A 26,524-nucleotide genomic window follows, 5' to 3' on the forward strand; every position below is an offset into this window, starting at 1 on the left:
TTTCTTGATAGACCACATTGATCGACTGGTGAAAGAAGATTCCATGCCGGCAAGCAATGCGTCGATCTCGTACGTTATGGAGGAAGAATTAGACTTATTGAGCACATTGGTATGTGCCTCAACGGCGCCATCTGAATCATCCTACAATCGTCCAGAGGACATAGGCCTTTTTCACCATAACACGGTGGAATTCGTGTGTTCACTTTGTGACCTGCCACATATTACTTTAACGGATCTTCAGACCCCCAGAAAGACGAATTTTCAACCCAATGTCATCACGAGCGTAATCGAAAAGTGTCTGAGTTCCCAGATTTTCATCAACATTGACACCACGAATGTTAACGCAGGCTCCAAAGAATACCGACAGGTTCAATCACAGAAGAGATCCGCGATCATCAGACTCGTCACGAGATTATTACTTCACACCGATTTGTCCACTCCTCGCGATAAGGAAGACTGCCTGGGATTATTGAATCATGATGTCGGGATGGGATTAGGAGTCTTGGACTCTCTGCAAATGGGACTTCGTATTGAGCGAAATGCAGCAGGGTATGTCGCATAGTCTCATACCTCTGATGTTTGTACTGATAGAGATCTCCCCACTATCTACGTTCAGTCGTCTCCTTGCGATCACCCTGTCCAAATCACAGACGGGTGTCGATTCAAATGGAGACCGTTGTCAGACACTCGATGCCAACGCAATCCTTTCCAAACTCAATCAAATGGTCACTACAAACGAAGCCAGGATTCAAGAAGATCTGATCGTCACCCTGGTACTGGCTTTTGATCTTCTTCGAGATTCAGAAAGTGAACAGCTGGAGTACGGCAAAATTCAACTGCGAGAATCTTTGAGTGGTCAACTTTGTATTATGATCGTTCGACAGATGTGCAAACCAAGTGCTTACTTGCGAGGTGTAGTTCGAAATGAGGTGCGTTTTCAAAAGATTTTACACCTTTGAATGCAAGCCAAAGATTTTTGACATGGACTGGCCCCTGTCTCGATAATGCAGATAGTGTCATTAGCTCAGAGAAGCTCTGTGACAGTTTACAAACTTTTGAGTAGATACTTGTCGCCGATCAGCGAAACAATTGTACTCGATCTTAGGATGAATACCAACGGATTGAACCTAGTGGCCGAACTATTGGGTACAACCAATGATGTCTTTTTATCCCAGACGGCACAGTACACCGTACCTCGATTGGTGTCATTATCGAACATACCCATCCTCGAACGCCTAGCTAGTGTGATTCAAGATACCCTTTCAAACATCATATCTGATCATATGGTAAAGATACTCGCCGAACTTTGCCTACTTCCGGATCTCCAGATGACTAAACAAAAAATCGAAAATTTAATCTTGTTACTCAACAAAGGAGACAAATCTGCTCAGAACAATCAATCCCCGAAATTCTCTCTTCTCACATTGGCAGCATACTGTAGTGGTCCGCTTTATTTCGAATTGATTGTTGAAATGAGAGATTCTACTGAAAGATGCCTGAACAAAAATCCAAGATGGGCTTTGTCGAACGCGTTCCGCTTGGCACACCCACAAATCGGCTTCAATACCATTGTTAAAGATCAGGAGGTTGAGGATGAGTTGAGACATCAGATGCTATTCATCTTGACAGTAATGAACGATACACTTCAAGATTTACGAGGCAAATATTCGATTGGAAATAAAATCAAGGTCATGGAAGGCTTGGGGAACTTGATCAAGATTGTGAAATCTGGCGTGAACGGCTTTATACCGCAAATCGCCACAACCTTACAGGCTGCTCTATCAATCCCGGCTGTCAGGGGTCCAACTCTCAGAGTCTGGGATTTGTTTATCAAGGCTTCCTCAGCGAACGATATAAAGGCCTTTGTTGGTCAAATTTCTGCCGCTCTCGTAAGCGTTTGGACCGAATTGACTCCTGAACAATTGACCATCACCACCAAGATATTTCATCAAATCCTCAAGAAATCAAAAGAGCTCGGTACCAACGTCTACGATATCGCCGACATCACCGGTCTTGAGATGCCGATTTTACGATCAAACACGCATCCGCTCATCACATCCGATGTTCATGAACTTTTAAAGGAGGCACAACAGATGCTCGTCTCAATCAAGAGACCAATGTCATATCTACATAAACTACGTAGGCTGGTCGATCGGCTTAATGATGAAAGTGGAATCGTCGTCAGGCAATCGCTAAAAGAACTCAAGCATTCACTATATCTCGAACCAGATCAGATCAGGTTAGTCACCTCGGGTGATAGTTTCGATCCTGTGATCGGAAGCTTGTTGAAGGCTCTGACTGGGGTAGCGATGAGATTCAATGATATCTCTGATGACTTCAAGTGTCTCACATTTCAATGTCTTGGAATCATTGGGGCATTAGACCCTGATCGGTTCGAAATATCTGATGACACACCTGGATGTATTTCACCATGTAACTTTACGGATCACGAAGAGGCCATCGAGTTTGCTATTCACCTGATCCAAGATGAATTAGTTGGAGCATATAGGGCAGCTAGCGATACGAGACATCAGCATTGTCTTGCTTATGCCATCCAAGAGCTTTTACGGTTTTGTGGTTTTACTCCGGACATACTGGTTCAATCTCATAAGAAGAATGTCTTGCCAGAGGTACGTAAGAGATGGAAGGCGATGCCTAAGGACATCATTGATGTTCTCTCACCTCTTTTGAGCTCGAAATACACAATCGTTATCCATGCCCCACACCCTTTACCGGTCCCAATCTACTTACAAACGACAGTCTACAATTCTTGGTTACAAAACTGGTATACCAGGCTCGTACCTGTGATCAAGAACGTCAACGCGGCAAAAATCTTCAATACTCTCTTGGGTGCTTTACGCAATGGCTCTATCATCCTTGCTCAAAATGTCTTACCACATCTTATCGTACATGTTTTGGTTGCCGAAGATATTGAAGAAGTCAAAAACGTCAAACTCGAGATTGTCACCATCCTTGAAGACCAAACGTTGTGCAAAAGCGACTATTCCCCTGAGGGAAGACAGTTGGTAGCTGAGGTAAGGATCTATTTCCTCTAGTCCTTATAATGGTTATACTTATTGTTCTTCATGTAGACCGTTTTTGGTCTCATGGATCACTGCAGTCGATGGCTGAGAGATCGCCATAAATCGAGAGCATCGAAAAGACGGGAATCCGTAAACACTGTGGACTCGGCAGCAATTCGAATGCAATCTTTCATATCAGACATCAGTCCTGAGTTATTGGCAACGGCAGCTCTTTCTTGCAAGGATCATGCCCGAGCGCTTTTGAATCTCGAACAACGGATATGGGTACTAGAGGAATCAAGGGATAAAGCCAAAGCTGATATTGTTACAGTTGATGCTCTTGATTCGTCAGTTGAAGATGAGTTACGAAAGTATTATGAGCGTGTTCATCAAATTTATTCAGAAATTGATGAACCAGATGGAATGGAAGGTATTTCCACCAAGATCCCTGCACCTTCTATCCTACATCAAATCAGAGAACATGAATCGACTGGCCGGTGGACTTCAGCACAAAGTTGTTGGGAAGTTGAGTTACAGAAACAACCAGATGAATTAAGCTCTCATATTGGCTTGCTTCGTTGTTTAAAAAATCTAGGACATTATGGTATGAGATCTTATCAAATCGCTTCAGCTTCTTTTACTTGTATCACTCATTCATATCTCATTTCCATTTGTCTATAGATTCCTTACGTACCCATATCCTCGGTGTACTCAAGAACCATCCCCAATGGGAGAGCGAGCTGGCATCATTCTCGGTAGAGTCAAGTTTGGTATCTAACGATTGGAAAGGTTTGACGCGTGCTATTCAGATGGGATCCCCCGATAGTCCTGAGATCATTTTGGGAAGGGTGATTGAAACGATGCTAACGTGTGATCAAATGACGATTGATAAGAACATGAGTGAGGCCTACATCAAACTTGGTAATCAAATCCTAGGTTCGACTCGAAAAGACGTTTACAGACGAGTTTATGACTCTGTTCTGTATCTTCATATCCTTCATGAGGTTCCATTGATTGATGATGTTTGTAAAAGGATATATTCGATCAATGATGTTTTACCGACTCAAGATCGACTATTCTCAGGTGGTTATCTGATGAAAACACTTCAATCGAGGATCGATGCTATCTCACCTGCATTCCGTCATCGAGAACAAGTGCTTCGTCTCAGGAGGGCAGCCTTTCAACTTAGGTTCAGTTCAATCTCTTACAAATCTATCATTTACAACTTATTGAGCATGTAGGTTTCGTTTTTTTTAGATGTCGAGGAACTCCTGCAGTAGGCCAGTTATGGGTCCAAACCGCGAACATCGCACGTAAGGCTGGACACTTACAAACATCATATAGTGCTGTTCTACAAGCTTCAGAGCTTAAGACGCCTACAGCCTTTATCCAACGATCGAAATTGTTGAAATTGGAAGACCAACCACATAAAGCGATAGCCGAACTCGAAAGGAATCTCGATCATTGTACTCCGAAGGATAGTGCTGGTATGTCGGATGATATATCGACCCGAGATTATGCAAAGGTGATTGGTTTTTGAAACCTTTTCAGACGTAATGGTTGACTAATTCTATTTTGAAATATCTGATAGGCTTGTCTACAACGTGCTCGATGGATGGATGAAGTTGATAGATATAATGTGAATTTCATAGTTAGCAAGTTTGATAAATTAACATCCGAACATCCAGAGTTAGTATTTTAAAATTTATAAAAAAAAGTTTATCTTTTAAATAAGAACTGATTGAATTTTGTTTCTCTTCTTCTTGATAGATGGTCAAGTCCTTATTATTACTTTGGTCGATTTTATGATGAGAAAGCAACCGAATTAGTCAACAGATGTAATCGAAATTCTGAAACCATGTTAGAGACTTTCCTTGTTTTTGTTGAAAGAAAGATCGATAGAACCAAAGATTGAACTTTAATGATTGGATTTTGTTTTGATTTGATTTGATTAGGGACTCTCTCGCACCTGAATATATGTATCATTGTTGTAGGAATTTCGTTAGAACATTGACGTATGGTACTAAGTTTATTTATCAAGCTTTACCAAGGATGTTAACTTTATATTTTTCATTGGGTGAACATCAAGAGATTGTTCGAATTTTGAAATTGGCTGAACGTAAGAAGAGAGGGTCAGTCGAATTTGATATATATATATTGAAAAATCTTGACCTTTTTTTTCAATTGGATTTCGTAGTGGTGAGATTCGTCATGAAGATTATACTCAAGCTTTAGAGAGTAATGAACTTGGATTTGCTTTTTTGAAATTGGATCGGGTTATGAATAGTGCAGTTAGAAAGTTACCTGTCTTTGAAGTAAGTCTCAAGTCTATTCTTTAAACCGGATTTCATCATTTAAAGTGTGATTCTCTTTTTTCATTTCAGTGGCTCACTGTTCTACCACAAGTCGTCTCTCGTGTCATGCACAAGAGTACACATGTACAAGCGCTTGTGCACAAGATTCTAACTCACGTACTTAGATCGTACCCTGATCAAGCATTGTGGGCTATGGTATCAGGAGTCGAATCTTCAAATGCTGCGCGATCTAGTCGATGTACTTGGGTCTTGAACGATGCAAAGGTATTTCTCACATTCATCCTTAACGCATTTTATTGATGATTCACATATATATGTCTTGATTATAGGATATACAAACGCCTATCAAGAACTCACAAGTCGATCCTCAAACACTTACACGAAAGTTTGATCAATGTCGTAAACTAGTACGACAACTTCTTTTCCTATGTAACTATCAACTACGAGATCATCGAAAGCTCAGTTTGAATGAACATTTCCCGGCCTTACAACAATGTGCACCATGTGAATTGATCGTTCCATTACAATCTTCATTGATCGCGAGTCTTCCTCCACACGATTTGAACTTTGCTTCACATGCTCCTTTTCCTCATAACCTTGCTTGTATTGCTGGTAGGTGTTCTCTCGAGTTCTCTTCAATAGGAAAAAATAGTTGACCAATCGATTTGGGTTTGATGATTTGTAGGGTTTTCGGATGAGATCATTATTATGACTTCGTTACAAAAACCAAGGAAGATATCGATACGTGGATCTGATGGAAAAGATTATCCGTTTCTTTGTAAACCTAAAGATGATTTAAGAAAAGATGCTAGATTGATGGAATTTAATTCGATGATTAATAAGCTTTTGAAAAAAGATTCTGAATCGAGGAAACGTAATTTGCGTAAGTAATAGTGTTGTTGTTTTGGATGAGTTTTTCTTTCATGATTTAGACCAGTTGAACTTTTTCTTTTTTTCCTTTTTTTTGGATATATTATTCAAATTAATAGATATTAGAACGTATGCTGTAGTCGTCTTGAATGAAGAATGTGGTTTATTAGAATGGGTTCCACATACTCTTCCACTTCGAAATATACTACACGCTTTATATTCTACTAAAGGAATTCCAATCTGGGTAAGTTTTTCAAAACCTTATAAATCAATCAATCATTATTTAAAATCAAGAATCAAGTCTAATAGAAATCATTTATTGATGTTGATGTTGAAATCTCTTACAGAGTCCAGAGATTAAAGCTTTAGGTGATAAGATTCGAAAACAAACTCAACTTGATAAAAAGAAAAAGTTATTTGAAAGTGAATTATTAAACAAGTGAGTGAATGTTTTTTTGCCCCTTTGAAGGAAAGAAGTTGATTCAAACTTTTTTTTGAACAGATATCCACCCATTTTTCATCATTGGTTTATGAGTAATTTTCCAGATCCTGCTTCTTGGTTAAGAAGTAGACTTGCTTATGGTAGAACAGCTGCAGTGATGTCGATCGTAGGATTCGTATTAGGGTAAGTCAAACCCAATATGATCGTTCATAAAGTTCTAATGAATCTGATGTGGATTTCTCTAATAGGTTGGGTGATCGACACGGAGAGAATATCTTATTTGATTCAACTACAGGTGATACAGTTCATGTAGATTTCAATTGTTTGTTTGATAAAGGTAGAACGTTTGAAGTAGCCGAAAAGGTTCCTTTTCGACTCACTCAAAACATGGTAGCTGGTCTTGGTGTCAGTGGAGTGGAAGGATTCTTTAGGAAAGCATGTGAAGTGACGATGATGATCTTAAGGAACAATAAGGATTCATTGATGAGTGTATTGGAAACTTTTGTACATGATCCTTTGGTGGATTGGATGCCATATGGACCCAAGAAAAAGGTTACGAAGATTTTCAAAGTTGATTCACTTTATAGATTTTTCCCCCCTCCTCGAAAAAAAAAACCGAAAAAAACTATCCCCTTTCATAAAAGATTTTGAAAAACTGACGTTATCATTTCGATTTTTGTTTTTGGTTTAGTTGGATGCACCTACTGAAGAATATATTGAAAAAGAAGCCAAGAGAGCCTTGGAACCGATTGATAGGAAATTAACAGGATATCAAATCACTTCTTCACCTTCAGGTAAAACTGAAAGACAAACTAGTACAGAGAATCAAGTAGATAGTTTAATAAATGAAGCTAAAGATAATACGAATTTGGTAAGTGATTTTGAGATCATGTGATTTTTTGAATCTTTTGATGATTGGATTTGGAAAAAGTTAATGGAGTTGGTTTTTTGGTTTTGTTTGTTTCGTGTGTTTAGGCTGGAATGTATATTGGTTGGGCAGCATTTTTGTGATTGGGACAGGGTTATGTATGTACATAGTTGAAAGGATTGATGAAGAATATATGATAGGATGGTATAGTTTGATGAAAGTGATGAAACGTGATGATTGAAGTGTTGTATTAAAAAAGAGAATGCGAATGTGAAGATGATGAGTGAAGACCAATTGTATTTTTGTGTTTCTTAAATGAAGTATTGTTGTGAACAATGGATTGGCCAAGATTGATTGCTTTTTTTGTTATCTGATTTGGGATACTTGTGAATCTGATGAGGTTAAGTACCTATGTATGTGGTTAAGTTGAATTTGTTGTGTAGTTTGAGTTTGAATTTCTTTTTCGATGAGAACACCAACAAGAAGTTAAAGAAAGTTGAGAATGATGATTAGAATACTCAGTAACTCATTCAAATTACCCAATCGATCTCAACTTCGATTCAATTCTTCATTCACTAACATCAAACTATCAATCATCAACTCAAGACCAAGACCAAGTTCAAGCATTTCTAGAAACCTTCAATCAAAACTTTATCAAACAAGATTTCAATCTCATCATTTCAATTTATCCAAACGATTCATCAATCTACAATCAAATTCAAATCATCAAAAAGTACCCGATCTAACTTCCCCAATAGTAGCTCATCATCTATTGATAGTAGCAACCTTAGTATTCTCAATAGTAGTCGTAGGTGGCTTAACACGTTTGACCGAATCAGGTTTATCAATCACCGAATGGAATTTGATTTCAGGAACTTTACCACCTTTATCAGAACAAGAATGGTTCTCAGAATTTGAAAAATACAAAAAAACACCTGAATTTAAACTTTTAAATCAATCAATCGATCTAGATTCATTTAAAACGATTTATCTTTGGGAATGGTCACATCGAATGATTGGTAGATTGATAGGTTTAACATTCTTGTTACCTATCCCATTTTTCATACGTTATAAATTAATTAGAAGTCAACAAATCAAATTAGGTTTATTTGGAATCGGAACTTTGATTGGTGCTCAAGGTGGATTAGGTTGGTATATGGTCAAGAGTGGATTAGATCAAAGCGAACTTAACAAACGAGATGGGATTCCTAGAGTGTCTCAGTACAGATTAGCAGCTCATTTAGCCATGGCTTTTGTTGTTTATGGGTCTTGTTTAAGATTGGCGGGTGGGATCTTACGTGATTGGAGATTGTTTTATCAAAACTTACCGATTGGTGGAATGAACACTTCGGTTTTGGAATCTGTAAAGGTTTTGGAATCTAAAGTTCCTATGAGAGCTCGTGGATTAGTTCATTCGGTCACTGGACTTGTGTTTCTTACTGCTGTCTCTGGTATGATTTAATCTTTTTCATTTCTCAATTCATTCAAGATACTAAAGCTAACTTTTTGATATATTTTCATGAATGAATTGCCAACTTAGGTGCATTTGTGGCAGGATTAGATGCAGGATTAGTTTATAATACCTTTCCATTAATGGGAGATCATCTAATTCCTCCTAAATCCGAATTAATTTCTACCACGATAACTAATCGAAACGAAGGAAGACCCGGATGGATTCGAAACATATTTGAAAACCCAACCACCGTTCAATTCGATCATAGAGTCTTAGCAAGCCTAACCTTTACATCAATCATTGGATTATTTACATACCTTACGAAAAAGAAAACTTCATTACCACCTACAACTTCATTGTGGATCAGATCAATGCTTGGAATGGTTTCGATTCAAGTCGGATTAGGGATTTCGACTTTGGTTTATTTGGTACCTACTTCATTGGCTGCAGCTCATCAAGCTGGTAGTTTGGTTTTACTTAGTTTGTCAATTGCTACTGGAATCTCTTTACGTAAACCTAATCGTAGGATCTTTTTACAGTATCTTGATTTGATGAAATCTAAAAAAACTCATTTAAAACCTATAGAATTTCATAATGTTAAAAGTAATTGAAATATATATGAATTCAAAAAGTTTAAAGCAAAAAAGGATAGATGGTATTTTTTTCCTTTTGATTGAGTATATATATAATTTGGTTTTAGTTTGAATTCCCTACTCTTGTAACTACTTTATCATTTGTATTTCGATTATAAAAGAATATGAAAAAAATCTTTCATGAAACATATCTTATTCTTCAAATCCTTCAGAGATCATAATATCAAAGGTAAAAACAACATCGGTGACCAAGAATCCTTGTTGATCAATAGTTTGTCTTATAGGATCATGTAATCGGATCAAGTGGTATATCTATTGACGTAGTTTGGATTCTCTGTCTATCCCCGACGGTTTAGTACTCCGACTTTGATGTTTTGGGGTAATCAAAGTAACTTGATGATCAACCAAAAAGTTGCGATTCAAATATGTTTAAGAAGCTCATCAATGTACCACTTCACTCATGAAGGAGTAAAATGAAAGTGTCGAATCCAAAGTTCAACAAAATCTGATCTTATCATGATTTTTTTTGGTAATTCTCAACTTCAAAAATACATTCAAGAGATTCAGTTCAGCCATTATAGTTATACATGGTTTTAAAATGGCTATTCAAAGAAAAGAAACATCTTAGTCTTAGTCTGAAGTAAACGATTCAATGTGTTAAGAAAAACCCATAAACAAACTGTCACGAGGTAAAGATGGAAATGATTTTGAGAATGGAAAAGATTGATTGAATGGCGTAGATGGTGTAGGCTGAAAAAGAATTAATAGTTACGTCAGTCTAAGTTGACAAAACAAATAGCCTTTCAAAAAATAGTGATGATACAAAAAAGATTTGAATATGAACTGAAAAGTTTTTGCAAAAAAAAAAAGACGAACTGATTGGAAAAGAAAGAAGAGACTAAAAGCTTGATGAATTTTAAAGCAATGGTAGAAGGCTAAAAAAGAATAGTCTAAAGGAAAAAACTAAAGGATAGTAAATCTATCTACTTTTCAGCCAACTCATAAACCGGGAAAAAAAAACAAATCGATTGAAAGACCTGCAAAAAGATATAAATTCATGGGGTCTTTTGGTCGATCTTTTTTCTACCCAATTGAATTTTTTGAAGCGTTTTTACTTCTTAAAACTTATCTTATCGTTGCACCGAAACTTTCTTTATTTTATACCTTTACATTCGAATCCATTAATCACCCAATTAATTCTAACCGACTTTTCTCAAATCTCAACCATCCAATCAATCACTCTTAACCCTTTTAACTAATTCCAATCTCTTAATCACATTTTTTCATTCTCAAGAATCTTTTTTTTTTTGAAAAAAACAAAGGATGAATTCATTAATTTTTCTTTTTACACTTTTAACTTTATTTTGTATACTTAATCAAAGTTTAAGTAATGATTCAGAAGCTATTCCAGTTGGACATATGAGTATGTTTTTTAAACAGATTGGAAATGAATTACATGTCGTACCTAGACATATGGTAGAGTTGAGTTCTTAAAATCAATTGTTTTCTTTGGCTTTGTGGAATCTTTTGGATTGATTGATTTCGATTGTTGGTTTTTTTGAAAAATTTTGGTAGAGATGATTACGAAGATGAAAAAGAAGAAAAAGAACCCGAGAAGAAACCACTTCATCATACAAAACGTAAGATACTTTCCTCACCTACACCTCCACAAAAAACCTCAACGACTATCACTTCTCTTTTTTAATCACTTCTTTCTTGTTTTTTTTAGGAGAAAATGATGATAAAGATCCCATGGATCAAGGAATGAAAGCAGGCATGAGTAATGGACAAAAAAGTTCAGATCTCTTAGCCAACTTAATCACTTCTACATTTGATGCGATCCCATCTGATCAAATTCAAGATAAAAATCAAGAAGATGATGAAGGTAAAGTCGAAAATAATGTTCCTGGTTACAAACATAATTCGATTACTACTCCGTAAGTATCACCCAACCCCTCAAAAACACAATTCTTAATGATGTATTGTTTGTACTTACTTATTTTTGGGTTTTTTTGTGATGTTTCTTTTTTTAGGATCGGTGAAGCAGTTGTAGACGAATGGGCAAAACTAATTGGAGATTGTGATCATAATTCTTCTATTGATCCAACAGCCACTTCTAGTTGTAAACAAACTAAATCTACACCACCAAGTAATGATCCAACTGAATGATTTTTGTACTTCTCCAAGATTTTCTTTAATTCTATTTCAATAATAATCCTTACTTAATTTTTTTAATATCCATTACTTTTTTGTTTTTGAGTCCTTTATTTATTCAAAGAAATTATAATTTTTGATCTTGAATTTTCTTCGTGATCTGAACCGTATATTATATATTTACCTTTAAGTCGACTTCCAAGACTTGAAGAAACAAATATGAGCTCATTTAGACTTAGCAGAGTGGTGGGATATGGTTATTATGGTCATGACTATAGTATGTCATCGCCATCAATACCTGAGAAGGGAAGACGAATGCCAAGATAAAAAATGTTTTTGTCATCCAATGATTTTGCAGACCCGCGGTACCAAGTTTTGTGATCACAGATCCGATCGAGTCAAGGCCCCGGCCCCACGAGGGACATTTTCCAATCGGCTTTCCGAAATTTGTAAATTGGCAACCACTTCATTCGGATTCCAACTCAAACTCAAAAACTCAAACCAAGTCAGTAAATTCAAAAAAACAAACAAATAATATCAGTGATGATTATTTAGCTAATGGTTGTTTTGTTCAAAAATCAGATCTTAATCATAAAAGAAAGGAAATTCAAAAAAAAATGGAACAATCTTCAATTCATATCGAACAAGAAACCAAATCGATTCTCGAACCAAAACAATTAAACCAAATCCCAGAAAGTCATAATCCAGAAACTAATAATCCAGAGACTAATAATCCAGAACCCCAATCTACTGAACCATCAGAACCACCCACCAAATCAAAAAATCAACTAAAAAAAGAAGCAAAACAAGCCAGAATATTAGCTACAAGAACCGAAAAAAGAGCTCATGAAAGATTAAAGAAAAAATTAAAAAAATCAGAAATGAAATCTAAATTAAAATCAAATGAAAATGAAGATGAAGAAAACCAAATCAAGCCTAAGAAATCGTACCAACTTCAAACTGTTTTTGATGCCAAGATCATTTTTGATTGTGAATTTGATGAATTAATGACCCTAAAGGTTCGATTAGAATTCGAATTATTTTTTCAATTACCTTTATAATGATCTTGATTTTTTTGGTTTTCTTCGACTAGGAAACAGTTTCATTAAACAGTCAATTATCTTACTCTTATTCCGCAAACCGTAAATCTCAAGTCAGATTTGAAACCTTAATCTGTACTTCATTCAGTACGTCATTCTCGAATTTCCTTCCATCATAAACCAAGACCAAAGTGATTGTTATTGATTCTAGATTCTATTTTTTTTCACAATATGATCAGATGGTAAACTTAAAGAAAGAATGCAGTCTAATGGAAATCAACAAATCAGATGGTCCAACTTTTCGTTTTTTTCTCAATCACTTGAAGAACTTATAAATCATCCTGATCAACCGGTTCATTCGAATCAAGAAGAAATCATTCCTACTGAAAATCAAAACCAGACTTCGAATCTTTCATTCCAAAAAGAAAACATTGTGTATCTTACAGCTGATTCTCCTAATCTAATCACCACACTTGATCCTAGTAAACATTATGTCATCGGAGCCATTGTAGATCATAACCGATACAAGGTAAAGTATCGATTTCTTCCTTTTTTTTTACCCCATTGATCATCGTTTCTAATATTGTTTTTTTTTCTTGGTCGTTGTTTTTCCAATCGAATTTGATTTTGAACTTGATTTTTTCTTCTTTAGAATCTTTGTTATGAAAAAGCAGAAAGACTTGGAATTCATCATGCTCAATTACCAATAGGAGAATACATGAAAGAATTAAAATCTAGAAAAGTTTTAACTGTAAATCAAGTAAGCCCAAAAAACTCAAATCAAAGTTTTAAATAAATTTTCGTTCTAATTGATTTAATAATTTTTTTTTTGTGGGGGGATGGGAATTTTTTTTTAGGTACTTGAGATCTTATTAAATTGGATATCTAATCATGATTGGAGAAAATCATTTGAATTAGTTATACCTCAAAGAAAATTTCAACTTTAAAAAAGAATAAATCGAATATATCTCTAAGAAACTGGTAGAAATCATGTAGTTTTTTTTTAAAAAAAAAAAAGATTAGATCCTCTTCTGTGTTTAAATTTTTTTTTATTGAGTACATATGTTTCTTTATATGCATGATCATCAACTTGTTCTAATTATCAATCAAATCTGTGTAAGTGTTTTTTTTTGTTTACCAATTCTTGGAAACATAACTCAAACAAAACCAAGTTTTTTGGTATTTTCAAAAGAAATCAAAACTTCAAATCACTTTGTTTTTTTGTTGTTGTTCTTCTTCTTCTTTTTGTTCTTGTTATGTTGTTGTTGCAAAATACAAACTTGGATTTTTTTTAAAAAAAACAAAAAGCTTTGAGGAGTTAAACTGTATTCTGGTGGAAGAAAACATATAGTCTTGAAAACAATGACGTCTTTTTCTGTGTTGACAATGTTTTTTATTGAGAATTTTTCTTTATATGATCATCAACTTGTTTTAATCCAAAAACCAAATCTGTGTAGTGTTTTTTTTCATCAATTCTTGGAACCAAAATCAAAATGAAACCAACTTTTTTTTGGTATTTTCAAAAGAAACCAAAACCTTCAGATCACTTTTTTTTCTTCTTGTTCTTCTTCTTCTTGTTGTTGTTCATGTTCTGGTTATTGTTGTTGTTGTTGCAAATTACAAACTCAAATTTCAAACAAAACAAAAACCTTCAAGAAGTTAAACTGTATTTTCCAAAATGGTTCTGATCAACTTTAAGCCGAATCTTCTACATCTTGCTAATGAAAAGTTCAAACTTTTTCACTTTTGATGATCAACTATGGAATATAATTTCGAATTTGATACGTTTTCAGACTCAATAATTACAACAATCTTGAGAACAAGCCGATCGAAGGTATGAAAGTATGTCATGGTGTGTCTGATGATTAATATTGAAAAATTGTGTACTTTTCGATCAAGGAGATATGTACATACTGATCTTTCTAAACTTCTTCTCAGTATCATCAAAGACAATCAAGAAGCTTAAAGTGGACCTTTCGTTGCGAAAGAGAGTCACAAGACCTCAAAGTTAAACCCAACGCACAAGCAACGCATGAATACGACTCAAAGTCTTATCAACTGTCTAATAACTCAATCATTCTTTTCTGCACCTTTTCAACTTCAACTCCAATTTCTATTCTCTCTCTAAAATCAAAAAAACCTCACACAAATACATTTTTTCTTCAGTTAAAAACAAATCATTTTTTTAAAAAACATACTTTCTTTTTTCTCGTTTCGATATATAGTTATAGTTATAGATATAGATATATAAAATGAATGAAATAGAAAAAAGAAAAAAAAATCAAACATGTAATGAAAAAGATTTCTCATTCAAACCATCAGAAAACCAAGAACATGTTGAATGATACCAAAAGAATTTAAAAAAAAAACATTAAAAAAGTTATATGAATCTTTTAATTTTTCTTTCTTCATAAATCCAATCAACCAAAACAAAAAAACTTTCAAGAACCACAAAAACCATGATTACAAAACTTTTAGAATGAGAAACAGGGGAAAAGGAAAAATCAAGATGAAGATATATTTAACGAAGTAGATGAAGATGCTACAAGTTGATGAGTAGGATTCAAATTCAAATTATGATTTGTAAAAGGGATGATCATTGAATTATGATGTGGTGTAGAAGATTGAGGTGGTAAAGAAGTTGATAAACCTGTACTAGGGTTCAGATTTCTATTTGTACTTTGAGAGAATTGATTAAAATTTGGATGGTTAGGTTGGTTAGATCTAACACCTAAAAAAAAGAAAAGGAAAAATCAAGATTAGTCAAAGAGTTTTCAAATCAAAAGATCAAGTTGACAAACCTAGAGCGTTCCTACTAAAAGCCAATCTGATTCCACCCGGTACTAATCCATCTAATCGATCACCATACAAGTTTTCCATTGCTTTTTTAGCCGCTTCAACATTCACAAACTCAACAAAACACATAGGTTGTCCAGCTTTAGATCTGAAACTAAACCGTTTAAATCCTTCTGCCTTTCCAAACAACTTTCTCAATCGATCTTCTAATTCCATACCAGAAACAGATGTAGATGGGTTTGGGATACTCATGATGGGCGTATTGGGATGATGAGGATGTCCTACTAACATCATTCCATTCGAATGTGGAAAAGGTGCTGGTAATCTGGTGGCTAATCCCATCACATTATCACCCACTGCTGTTCCGGGAATCACCGTAGGTAAATTACCAACGTAAAGGGTGTTGATGGCTGGGTTTTGATCAGCTGGGTAATGAGTTCGGTTTAACGAATTTTGACAAACATTACCCGTTGAGTTGGGAGGCATTAAGGCGCTGCTGGTTGAGAGACTGTTAGGTGCTGAGTTGGGTGGGAGTGTAGATCCTAAACCTGTAGGACTGGATCCAAGTGAAGGACGTGAACCAGTACTACTACTATCACTGCTTCCACTGCTACCTCCACTACTGCTATTCGGTACAAGGGGAAAGAAGGTAGGAGCAAAGGAGCCAGGTCGATCAGTTGTGATACCTTTGTCGCCTACTTTCTCCGCTGGCATGTTGACAGTAGTGGTAGCTGGCCCAGGATTGATGAACCAGGTGGAGCCGGTATTGATAGGATTGGTACCACAACCAAGGGAACCAGTTCGAGTGAGTCGACCACCGTATCCAGATGAGTTGGTGAAATGATGGGGGTTGGGCGTAGCGGCAAATGCACTGTAATCAATAGGAGCGCGTTGACTAGTTGGAGATCCGAATGACTCGATCAAACTCTTTCCTCTCGTTGGTTCATTCAACAAGTTCAAACTGTTAGTTGCAGTGATCAAGAAGGGATCAAAAGTGGAAGAAGAGCGAGGCCGAGTAGCACTCATGTCAAATTGACATGGTTCTATGGAATTGGATAACGTTCGATGTTCAACTTCGAAAAAGTGATTCATTTGTAACTGATGATCACTGTCGATTGAGGAACGATGGATATTCTTGACACGATGAGGACCAGATTGAGTTCCACTATCTGAATTCACATTGTTGGATTTGTTATTAGGACTAAAAGGATCACCTGACGGACTGAAAGGATTGAAATAACCACCATTGAAAGAAAATGCTGGTGTGGAAACGGTAAGGGGTGCTGAGGCTTCATTGGACAATCCACGCTTGGTGTGCAAGTTTTTCTTGGCCAATTCTGCCTTGAGTATACAACCTTTTTCGGCATCAACTCTCCGACCGCTCAACACATCACGAGCGTGTAAGGCATCCGCTCGCGTCTTGAATTTGGCGAAGCCTATTATTTGTCTACGATTCCCGAAAGGTGAAATGCCAGCACCAGCGAGACCGGAAAAATCAACTAGGCCTTGAAGGCTAGCATTGGGTCCACAACCGATTCCTAATGGGCTATAGAGATCTTCAAGTCCATCATATCCCAAAGGCATCCCGAAAGGATCCATCATATTGGGAGCAGTTGAACTGAACGACTGTCCAACGGTGCCATGCGATGTGGAAGGTAAGGAAATGCTGGATCCATGAGGCCCGGTAGGTGACATGGCGTGATCACGAGCAGCTAGAGCTGTGGCAGGGACTTTCAAGGTTGCAGCTTCGAATCCAGGTGAGAACATGAACATATTTTGAAATTCTCTCTCATCCATATCTTCAGGAAATCCAACAACAAAGATAGTAGAGATTTCTTCAGCAACTTGTTCAATCCTGCCAGACCGGTTGGTAGGGCTGATAGGTCGCATGGTGGCATTGGGAGGAATGAATGCATGAAGACGTTGTTGAAATGAAGATGGATCGTTGGATAGAAAAGAAGTAACGCGTGGGTCACGAGTTTGATCATTATAAACATTGCTACTGAGGGTATTCGGGTTGTAATAAGAACCCAGATTTTTTAAGTTCGATGGAGGGCTAGTCATGTCACTCTTCAATGACATTCGACGTCCCAGCGCAGGTTCAGTGTAGAGTGATTCTTGACCTCCTGGTATGGCGCCAGAAGGAGGTGGACCAAATGATTGAGTAGTTCGATCTTGACCCAGCCATGGGATGGTAGGCATTTCTTGGAGCGATAAGGAACGAGGAATCCCAGTGGGGGGAATTGGATCATTTTTCGAACCTGATTGACCAGGTCGAACATACTGGAATTGGCAGAAAGTAGAATGGGTCAATAAAATTACAAATTCCGAATGATATTTGATAGCCGCAAGTGGGAAGAAAACTTACAAGCCATCCATGTCGATCAGATACAGCATCACGACCAGGGCAATAATCCAGTGGTCCAGTGGAATTTGCAGTCAAAGGCCAAGACGAGCTCGAATGAGGAGCGGAAGATTCCTCTTGACGTAGAGGTCGATCAGATTGAGAGGCTTGTAGGTTGGAGCCGAGAGAGCGGTTGCCATCACGAGAAGACTGCTGATTTGTTGAGAGTGAGGTGGAAGTGCCCGGGCTAGAATAAGACCGAGCACCAGGATGAAGAGTAGAAGAGGAATTATGCTGATCGAGATCAAAAGGCTCAATAGAAGTATTGAGGGATTTAGTCGAGGCAAGAGTAGTAGAACTGAGACGAGGGGAATCAGCTTGTTGGGTAGTAGGCGAAGGGGTGTTGGTCGCAGAAGAATAAAAGATTTGATTGGCGCTCAGATTGCTTGAAGTAGTTTTGATAGGATTGAATGAGAAAGAGGAGAATGCTGAGTTGAGTGGGGAGAAGAGCGAAGATGATTTACTATCATCACGATTGGAATAAGTTGAGGACCGACGAGGACCTAAGAGCGGGTCCGATTGAAAATCACGTAAACTAGTTGAATTCGATTGTGATTGGTTTCGAGTAGTAGTAGAAGTAGGAGATGAGTCAAGGAGTGAGCCAGCTGACTCCTCAACTTCTGGAATCGATTGAGAACCAAGAGTGTTTTCATTCTTCATGGGTGAAGAAGAGGTCGTGAGATTAGAGATATTAGAACGACGAGGAGTAAGATTAGATGAAAAGATGGATTGATTAGGATTATTTGTAGTATGATCAATGGTATTAGGAGCACTACTAGTATTCTTGTCCAAATGATCTGAGCTCAAGAGAATTGACATTTTCAAAGAGAATTATGTGATGATGATGATAATAATGTTGATATGATGTGAATCAAATAGAATGAAGTCAAGGGTAAAAGATCTTTCTGATGAATTCAAACACAGCACTCGTAGAAGACAGTGAGGGTAAAAGAAAAGAAGACGGAAGGGAGCGGGGCTAAATCAGTTGATTCGAATGACTTGAGGTGAGATTGCGAGGGTGTGCTTGTTGGTCAAGTGAGAGAATGAAGCTGAGCGAAGTTCAAGCTTAGCGAGATGGTATGTTGATGATGAAGACTACTTGTTGGGTTTCACGGCTCGTTCTGAAATGAAGATGATGATTTGATTTGATTTGATTTTAATAAAATAAGTTCACTCAGGTTTGTTGTATGCTAGACTGAGGAAAAGAGAAGAAACTGATGAGCATATATAAAAGTTTGTTTATGGGTGAAGTAAGATGACGAAATGCTGACCATTAGGGAAAAAAAAATAATTCAGCAAGAGATGTTTGGAGGATAAGTTTGGTAAAGTTTGATGATTTAATGTTTAGGCAAGTTTAGTTTGATCGATCGGAATCGGATGATATATCACAGATTGGAAGTAGGGTAACCAAGTGGATTGATGGTCAAAAAGTTATCTACTGATTAGTCGATGTTGTAAAAGACTTGGAGGAGATTGTATGCGAGCTTGAACTGAGTTTTCTGGAAAGTAAAAGCAGAACTTGAGAGAAGTTGAAGATGTTGTTGATGATGATGATGATGGTAAGCAGAAAGATTAATATCGGAAAGTTGATAACTTTAAAGTATCTTGATTAGAATTCGTGTAGAATGTAAAGAAATGTAAACTCAAAGAAGGTCAACTGATCACAAAAGTACAGTTGGATTGGGGTGTTGATGATGATGATGATGATGAATAGTTTGTCGATCAGTTTTTTGTACGCAAGAAGAAATCCTAGACCAAAAGAATTAAATATTTGGGATATGTGATGATAGTGATAGGTAAACTTTTAAAAGGTGATGATAGATAATGATGGTAAACCAGATAAAGAAATGCCGATGATGGTAATGATGAATAATAATGATAATGGTGATGATGCAAATGATGATGATGATAAGATTATTAGGTAGTATTATTGATGGAGATGAAGATGATGAAGAAAGATCACCACAACAAATAAGACAATAATATATCCTATCGGAATAAGAGAACAAGATATGATATGATATTATTTATGTATGTAATGAGTTTGGGCAGTGTGGAGATGGTGGGAGTGGAGACTTGAATCAAGGTTTGCTATTTTAATTCTATGAACTTGAACCTTTCTAATCAAGTACAATGTAGAATCAAGTGAAGAAAGTAGTGATAGTGATCGAAGATCAGTTTCAGGTTTCAAAGCTCAGCTGAAATCTAATCTTCTTCAAGATAGTTGAGAATTTATAATAAGAAAATCAATCATAAATCTGTGTGTGTAAAAAAGCAAATCAACAAATTGTATTTTTGTAGATTTCAGTCAGATTGATATGTTGTATATGTGAGCTTGAGAAACTTGTCAAATTAATCACTAACAGACGTGTGCGATCGCCGATGACTGGAGTGAGTGTGAAAGGTCGATGGATGAAGGATGATTGAGGTGTGGTGATGATGACTGAATTTCAACTTCGATTCCAAGAAACACACAGAAAAAGCTTTTCTTTAAATTTTCTTCTCTATTTAGTCCAAGTCGATCGTCATCATCATCATGATGGTTTTTTTTGAAAAACTCAAGTTTTTTGGTTCGTTCTTCTTAGATTTCTTGGGTTGACGAATTGATGATTCCCACGATTTCTTTGAATAGGTTTAGGGGAAGGAATTCTCAGTGAAAGCTTAAAAAGCTTGGGTACGCCACCTTGTAAATCTAACGATAAGGGATTAAAGCTTGGAGTCTAGGTCGAGAGTCTATTAAACAATGAAAAAGTGTTGATCAAGTGTAGTATGTCTGATTTAAAGTGTAAACAAAAGGTTTTGTACGACGATAAACAGACCAACAGGAGATGTGCTCTCGATCAATATGTGCGGTGGGTTTCAGACAGCTGTCAGATAACCAATTTTGCCAGTCAAGATTAAAAATGGCTTTTTGCTGCAAGTGAAATTGGTGGGTGATACATAGTCAAAGTGGGTAGGGTAAATACTTTTAAAGATGATGATAAAGTGGAGATTGAAGAAAAGACGCGCAGTTAGGAAGAGAAAGACAAAGAGAGAGAAGCAAAGAGAGAGACGTTCGAGAAGAAGTTCAAGTCAGTTTTATCAGATTGACCGTGACGTGAACACTTGAAGACCAAAGGCAGAGCTGATGTTATCCAATCATCAAAGACTCACAATATGATTGATGCTAATCAGTCTGAAAGTGAAATGACTTCCTCTGACCTTGGATTATCATACTAAAAGTATATCGTAAGATCGATTCGAGTATCAGTTTGATTGATCACGAGTTGAATCTTGGCGTCTCTGATTGATCATCACATTTCAAATCACTTATCTGATCATCAGCTGCATACGACCTACTCGTACTCGTAGGAAAATGCTTGATTAGCTTACACTCAAACACGCTGCGTAATGCATTCTCTCAAGAGGCTCTGCTGCTCTGAGGAAGAGGAAGAGAGAGATGTCCATCTCACATATACTTCGCAATCCCAATCTCTCACTTCAGCTCCTCGCTCAAATCGGGGCTTATCTTGATACATGATATCTCATATCTCGATCGATCGAGTTCAATTTATCAAAGCCATATTTCTTAATCACTTGACATCTGTACGGCGTTCACGCCGCCGCCACTACTGGTGCTGGTTTCAGCTTTCTCACAAAACATCACATCACATCTCGACTTCCTTTGAATCTCATCATCTGATCTCAAGATTCCATGTGGCTGGGATGCCTTGATCAGCAGGCTCAAAACAACTGCGGTGTTCTCAATCTCAGCCTGATCTAAATATTATATGTACTTTTGAGGAGAAGGCCCCACACTTCACCGGTGCACACTTGTATTGGTTGGTTATTGGTACCAATGACAGACTGCAGCGCAGCGAAGGGGTACGTATCTACTCTGCCACCCCGAGGTGAAACTCCAGAACGGCAATGCTGTGAAGACCGTTCATGAATCACTTGAAGTTGAACGAAGGAGAAATGCACACCGAGTAGCGAGACCAATGGGTCTTCTGGTCATTGATGAAATTGGAAAATATCCTATCCTATCACAAAGATCAATAATTAATCCTCTACTCATGTTATCCGTATACAGAGTACCTTGTCAAAGAGGCAAATAGGTGAAAGAATTAACAAATCATCACTCAAGCATGCCAGTTCTTCAGTCATCTTAGAAAACACAATAGTCTGATGATTTAGTATTGATATAGATGTGACCAATCAGGAATATATAAATCACACTGGTGGCTAATTATTCTTTAGGTCGAGATCCTCTGCAATATATGATTATCACACGCCAAGAGGATATGAGGACCAGATTCAAGGAAATGTTAAAGTGCTTTGAATACAAGTTTTGATATTGGCAGCAAAACTCTCTTTTCATCTACATTTCCTCATGACACTTTGAAGTTTTGGGGAAAGAACAGGAGGGAACCATATTGTCAATGTTACCATACTTGAACCAAAGTGGAGCAAAGTATTGGTGTATTCCCAGCACAGAGATCTTGTCTCTTCCCTATTATCCTATAGAGTGGTGAGAAGGTAAGAAGAATAGACTAAGTCTAGAGAATTCTACACAGAATTTGAAAATGTTAGTGCCGTCTTTTTACCAGCTGGTTCAGTGACCAGAGACTCCTTGGAGGAAGTAGGTTGAGGAGGATTGGATGAATGAAGGAGGAAATTATGAAACTGGATATTTCAAGGATTTTGCTTGGTACAAATATCAATTGTGCAACAAACATACAAACCAACAGTAAGTTGTCTAATAAACAATCTCTTTGAGTGATGCTCATGTCCAATCTAAAAAAGGCCCAGGGTATGTGGCTGCAGCTTATATGAATTAGTCTTTGAGATTTGAAATTTGATGCACACATCAGGTGTCAATCTCATAGGTTTAAGAAGTTTTGTCAAGGAACACTCCCAAAATTCACCAGAGGGGATGATGTTCTGCGTTTTCTCACTTCAAACATTTACCTCCTTAGAACCAGGGATACACTTGATATGTATGCTTTGAAAAATGTGTGTCTCTTTTCAGAACATTTCAGAACAGTCATTTAGGTGCACCCAACCCCACCTGTTTCAAAAATCCAGGACTCTTATTATTAAGCTCAAACAACCTCATAAATCAACAAAAAATGCAAAATCAAATCCTACAGAAGCTGGGACTGGATTCAATCATGTAGTATTCACATATTGATAAATAGAAGAGTGTTGGTTAAAAACATACCAGATATAAAAGTTTGTTCTGACTTCTACTACCTGACAATCAAAAAAAATTGATCTTATCTTTCCTAAATTTGTCTTGGCTGTTATGATTGTGTGCTCCGGACAACTTGTATTTTCTCTGTAAGTGCAGGTTTATCTCTATTGTATCAGGTAATATGAAATTGCTTCATACTATGGTTTGATTTAAAATTGGTCTAAAACTCTTATTCATCTTTATTATTATCTTGGAGGGTTTCTTAACCTTATAATGTGAAACAGACATATGCACCCTTGAACCATTGTTTGCAAGCAATTCTTCTGATTTTCCTGCTCCACTCCACTCTCTAGTGTGCCACCTATCCCCATAACTGGTATAATACACTTGGACAATGTCTTGGTCTGGCATTTCAACATGGTTAGAGGCTGTGGGGTGTGAGAAACACTCATGAACATTTGAAAATGGATCAAGAAGCTTGAACCTGACTCCTGGGTGTGCCTTTTGCACCACACTTATCACAAGACAGGGATCACAGAAGAATAAGCAAAAGAATATTTGAGATGACTTATTTGATGAGTTTGAATATATAGCAGTGCTTGAGAGTCATGTTGCTCACAAAATCAAACTTAAAAAGATACATTTCATTCCCCCCCCAAAAGTTGCATTTTGAAACTAGGTTCCCCACAAAGCTGGCTGAAACTTGTTAGTCTTGAGTACCCACTGCGTGTACTTTGAGCTGAAGAATTTGTCTTACCAGCCCCAATTCTTATCTTATATTACTCTGTACCAACTGCTGGTCATTGTGGTATCAGTTGAGAGATTGGGACATGTCTGTAAACCAAAGTATCTGGAATTGAATAATGAGTCCACTGAGGTCATTCCATTCAATGTTGCATGATTGTGGATGGAGCTTTGGATATATGAATGTGTTGAATATTAACTGTGGAATGATAGCACACTTATATCAAGGTTTGTAAAAACACATTAATTGGATATTGAGTGCAAATCACAGATCAATGGGAAAACAGATTATTATTTCTAAAATCCTAGATCACAATTTTGAAGATCTTTCAAAATGGTTGATGAAGTGCTCCACAATTTCACTGAGGGGAAAGAGTTTCTGGATAATTTAATTACTCTCTGTGTTGTCCAGGTGTGCAAGATTTTCTTGAAGATTCATTTGATTTGTTCCTTCTGTCTGGAAAATTTCTTCAGTAATTAGATAAGAATATCCAGATTTTCTATATCCTTCAACCACCTGGGTTGATTTTTGATCTCTAAAATTACACATCATGGAAGGAAAAATCTTCATTGGTAGGTACTACATATATTCTTCCAGATCATTGTGTTTTTCTACTTCCAGTCTTTCTAATGTAGTAATGATACATGTGGAGCCTTCCACCAATTCAAGGTTCATTACATATATATGCATATAAATATATGTATTGATCTCAAATTACTTGTTCATTGTTATGAACTGGTTCTATTTCACTTGAGTGACATATTCACATTACATGTCACAAGCTCGAGAACCATCTTATAGTTGTAGATACATTGCCTGTACAGATTTTCCCTCATCCGACAATCCACATAGGAAGACTGGTAATAGATACAAATCCTCACCAGAACTCCCTTGACCCTCGTCGCCGAAAACCCCCAAGTCTGTCCATAACATTCATGACCTCGGTATTTTTACAAAGCAAGTGCTTCAGATATAGATACACCATACTCACTTTGGTTAGGCTATTTTGTATGGAACTCAGCCAAATTTAGTTTCCATCAGTAAGCTCATAGTCTCTCTGTTTTCATTGTTTCTTGCAAAGCTTAATTTTCCTGATGTTCAGAAATGGAGAATCTTGAATACTTGATCCATATATTTATTTTGTAGCTACCTCAAGATGAAATTTGGACAGACTATCATGAGGGTAAATCTTTTGATGTATTACCAGGCTTCCGGTACTGTGATAGATAGACTGACTGAAATTGCTACCAATTGATGGGTAAATAGGTTGGAAAGTTACAAATCTTCTCAATCAAATGGTACAGTCTTCCCAATTAGCACTGAAAAATTCAACATAAACATAGAATGTTCAAAATAGAGGAGTTAAAACTCATAAAAGGTTTATGGAATCACTTCATTCCTCAGTGAAGCACCTCAAACTCACATTCAAAAATTGTGTCAAAGGGGCAATAAGTCAGTCTTGGATCTACCCCATGTACAGAAAAGTGGAGCTACACTAGTGCAAAGTTGTGATTTGAAGGAATTTCCCAATGGAACAGATGATCAGGCCATTCATTCACGCTGGGCAAATTCAGGTCATGCAGTGCATCCAGGGTGCATGGGCCTGAATGCATGTCAGGACCTGGGGCACCTGTCAGGCATGCAGGACTTGTTATCCTGTACACACCCTGTATATGTCACACCAACCACATGTATTTGAGTATGTACTGAAATGTACATGTCACATAGCTATAAGTCCCTCAAGGGGTCTGTATTGGCCTGTTATTGTGGGCCAAATACCCATGTCACTTGTATGACTGGCCGGGGTGCAATTCATGAGGAGCTGTCATGCAGCCATGACATGACTCAGGGTGCGGAAATATCTTCTGTTTTCAACATGACCGCGCAACCTGTATTCACTCCATGACCTCAATTTGCCCGGCGTGATTGGCCCTGGAGAGAAAATAAAAGAAGTTTTATAAACATTCTTCCTATGTGATAGTTGGGGATTATATCCAAAGATATCTTGGTAGGGTAACAGGAAGGTATGTGGTTTTTTCTTCAAACCCTTACTCAAGATACATCCACAGTAATTGTTGAGGTAGATGTTCTGACCATGAGTGATTGGGCCCAAATCTAACATTAAGGGAGTCAAAAATTTGCATCAAATTACAGTGGCCTTTTATGGTGTTCTGGTTCAGCGCTCTTGCAATATACACATTTGTGTTGATGTAAGTGAGGTGGCTATGCAGTGGACCTGTAGGTCAATACTTAAACTCATCCAGTAGCACAAAACTTGTATTTCCTCATCTCAATCAAGACGTTCAGAATGAGCTTGTTCTATCTTGTTGAATCAACCATTGTGTTATTTTGAATCCTTTCTATGGTGGGAGACACCAAAGATAAGGAAAAGCCCAAATAATCTTGAAATTTTACGCGAGCCCGCAGTTCTCAAACTGGTGAGAAGCCGAGGGCACTTTGGTATTGCTCTGATCCAGAGCTCCTCAAAACTAGCTTTCTAGAGCAATTGCATAGCTTTTGTGACCTTTTCATTTGAGGCATTCATTTAATTCAGAGAGATGAGCTTGACATGTAAGATACCCAGGTAGCCAAAACAGATGCCAGCGACCCCCTCCTGTGCCTGCCGTCTGGGGGCAATCTTCAAC

General features: G+C 37.1%; 5 protein-coding genes across 5 annotated transcripts; 4 read left to right on the forward strand and 1 right to left on the reverse strand.

The window, feature by feature from the left end:
* Window positions 1–986: 986 nt before the first annotated feature.
* On the forward strand, window positions 987–7,190 carry MELLADRAFT_22295 (uncharacterized protein; the record flags this gene model as incomplete). The annotated part of the gene is made up of 13 exons (XM_007413806.1): window positions 987–3,035; window positions 3,093–3,353; window positions 3,396–3,627; window positions 3,705–4,212; window positions 4,281–4,548; window positions 4,615–4,712; window positions 5,030–5,159; window positions 5,384–5,602; window positions 5,689–5,950; window positions 6,024–6,221; window positions 6,328–6,456; window positions 6,686–6,833; window positions 6,899–7,190. Coding segments are annotated over 13 exons (4,794 nt in total), but the record flags the coding sequence as incomplete, so codon positions are not given.
* Window positions 7,191–8,023: 833 nt separating this feature from the next.
* Window positions 8,024–9,753, forward strand: MELLADRAFT_49716 (uncharacterized protein; the record flags this gene model as incomplete). Its single annotated transcript, XM_007413807.1, has 2 exons — window positions 8,024–8,969; window positions 9,059–9,753. The coding sequence occupies 2 exons, from the start codon at window positions 8,024–8,026 to the stop codon at window positions 9,580–9,582; spliced, it is 1,470 nt and encodes a 489-aa protein (XP_007413869.1).
* A 1,134-nt stretch (window positions 9,754–10,887) lies between these two features.
* MELLADRAFT_109794 (uncharacterized protein) lies at window positions 10,888–11,733 on the forward strand (the record flags this gene model as incomplete). Its single annotated transcript, XM_007413808.1, has 4 exons — window positions 10,888–11,045; window positions 11,140–11,204; window positions 11,294–11,501; window positions 11,598–11,733. 4 exons carry the CDS (start codon window positions 10,888–10,890, stop codon window positions 11,731–11,733), a joined length of 567 nt encoding a protein of 188 aa, XP_007413870.1.
* An 866-nt stretch (window positions 11,734–12,599) lies between these two features.
* MELLADRAFT_90649 (uncharacterized protein) lies at window positions 12,600–13,705 on the forward strand (the record flags this gene model as incomplete). The annotated part of the gene is made up of 5 exons (XM_007413809.1): window positions 12,600–12,737; window positions 12,812–12,905; window positions 12,998–13,287; window positions 13,411–13,518; window positions 13,616–13,705. 5 exons carry the CDS (start codon window positions 12,600–12,602, stop codon window positions 13,703–13,705), a joined length of 720 nt encoding a protein of 239 aa, XP_007413871.1.
* A 1,557-nt stretch (window positions 13,706–15,262) lies between these two features.
* MELLADRAFT_90650 (cell wall integrity protein scw1) lies at window positions 15,263–18,777 on the reverse strand (the record flags this gene model as incomplete). The annotated part of the gene is made up of 3 exons (XM_007413916.1): window positions 15,263–15,489; window positions 15,560–17,837; window positions 17,923–18,777. The coding sequence occupies 3 exons, from the start codon at window positions 18,775–18,777 to the stop codon at window positions 15,263–15,265; spliced, it is 3,360 nt and encodes a 1,119-aa protein (XP_007413978.1).
* Between the last annotated feature and the right edge of the window lie 7,747 nt (window positions 18,778–26,524).

The sequence above is a fragment of the Melampsora larici-populina genome (assembly GCF_000204055.1).
Source record: "Melampsora larici-populina 98AG31 unplaced genomic scaffold MELLAscaffold_39, whole genome shotgun sequence".
Taxonomy (NCBI): domain Eukaryota; kingdom Fungi; phylum Basidiomycota; class Pucciniomycetes; order Pucciniales; family Melampsoraceae; genus Melampsora; species Melampsora laricis-populina.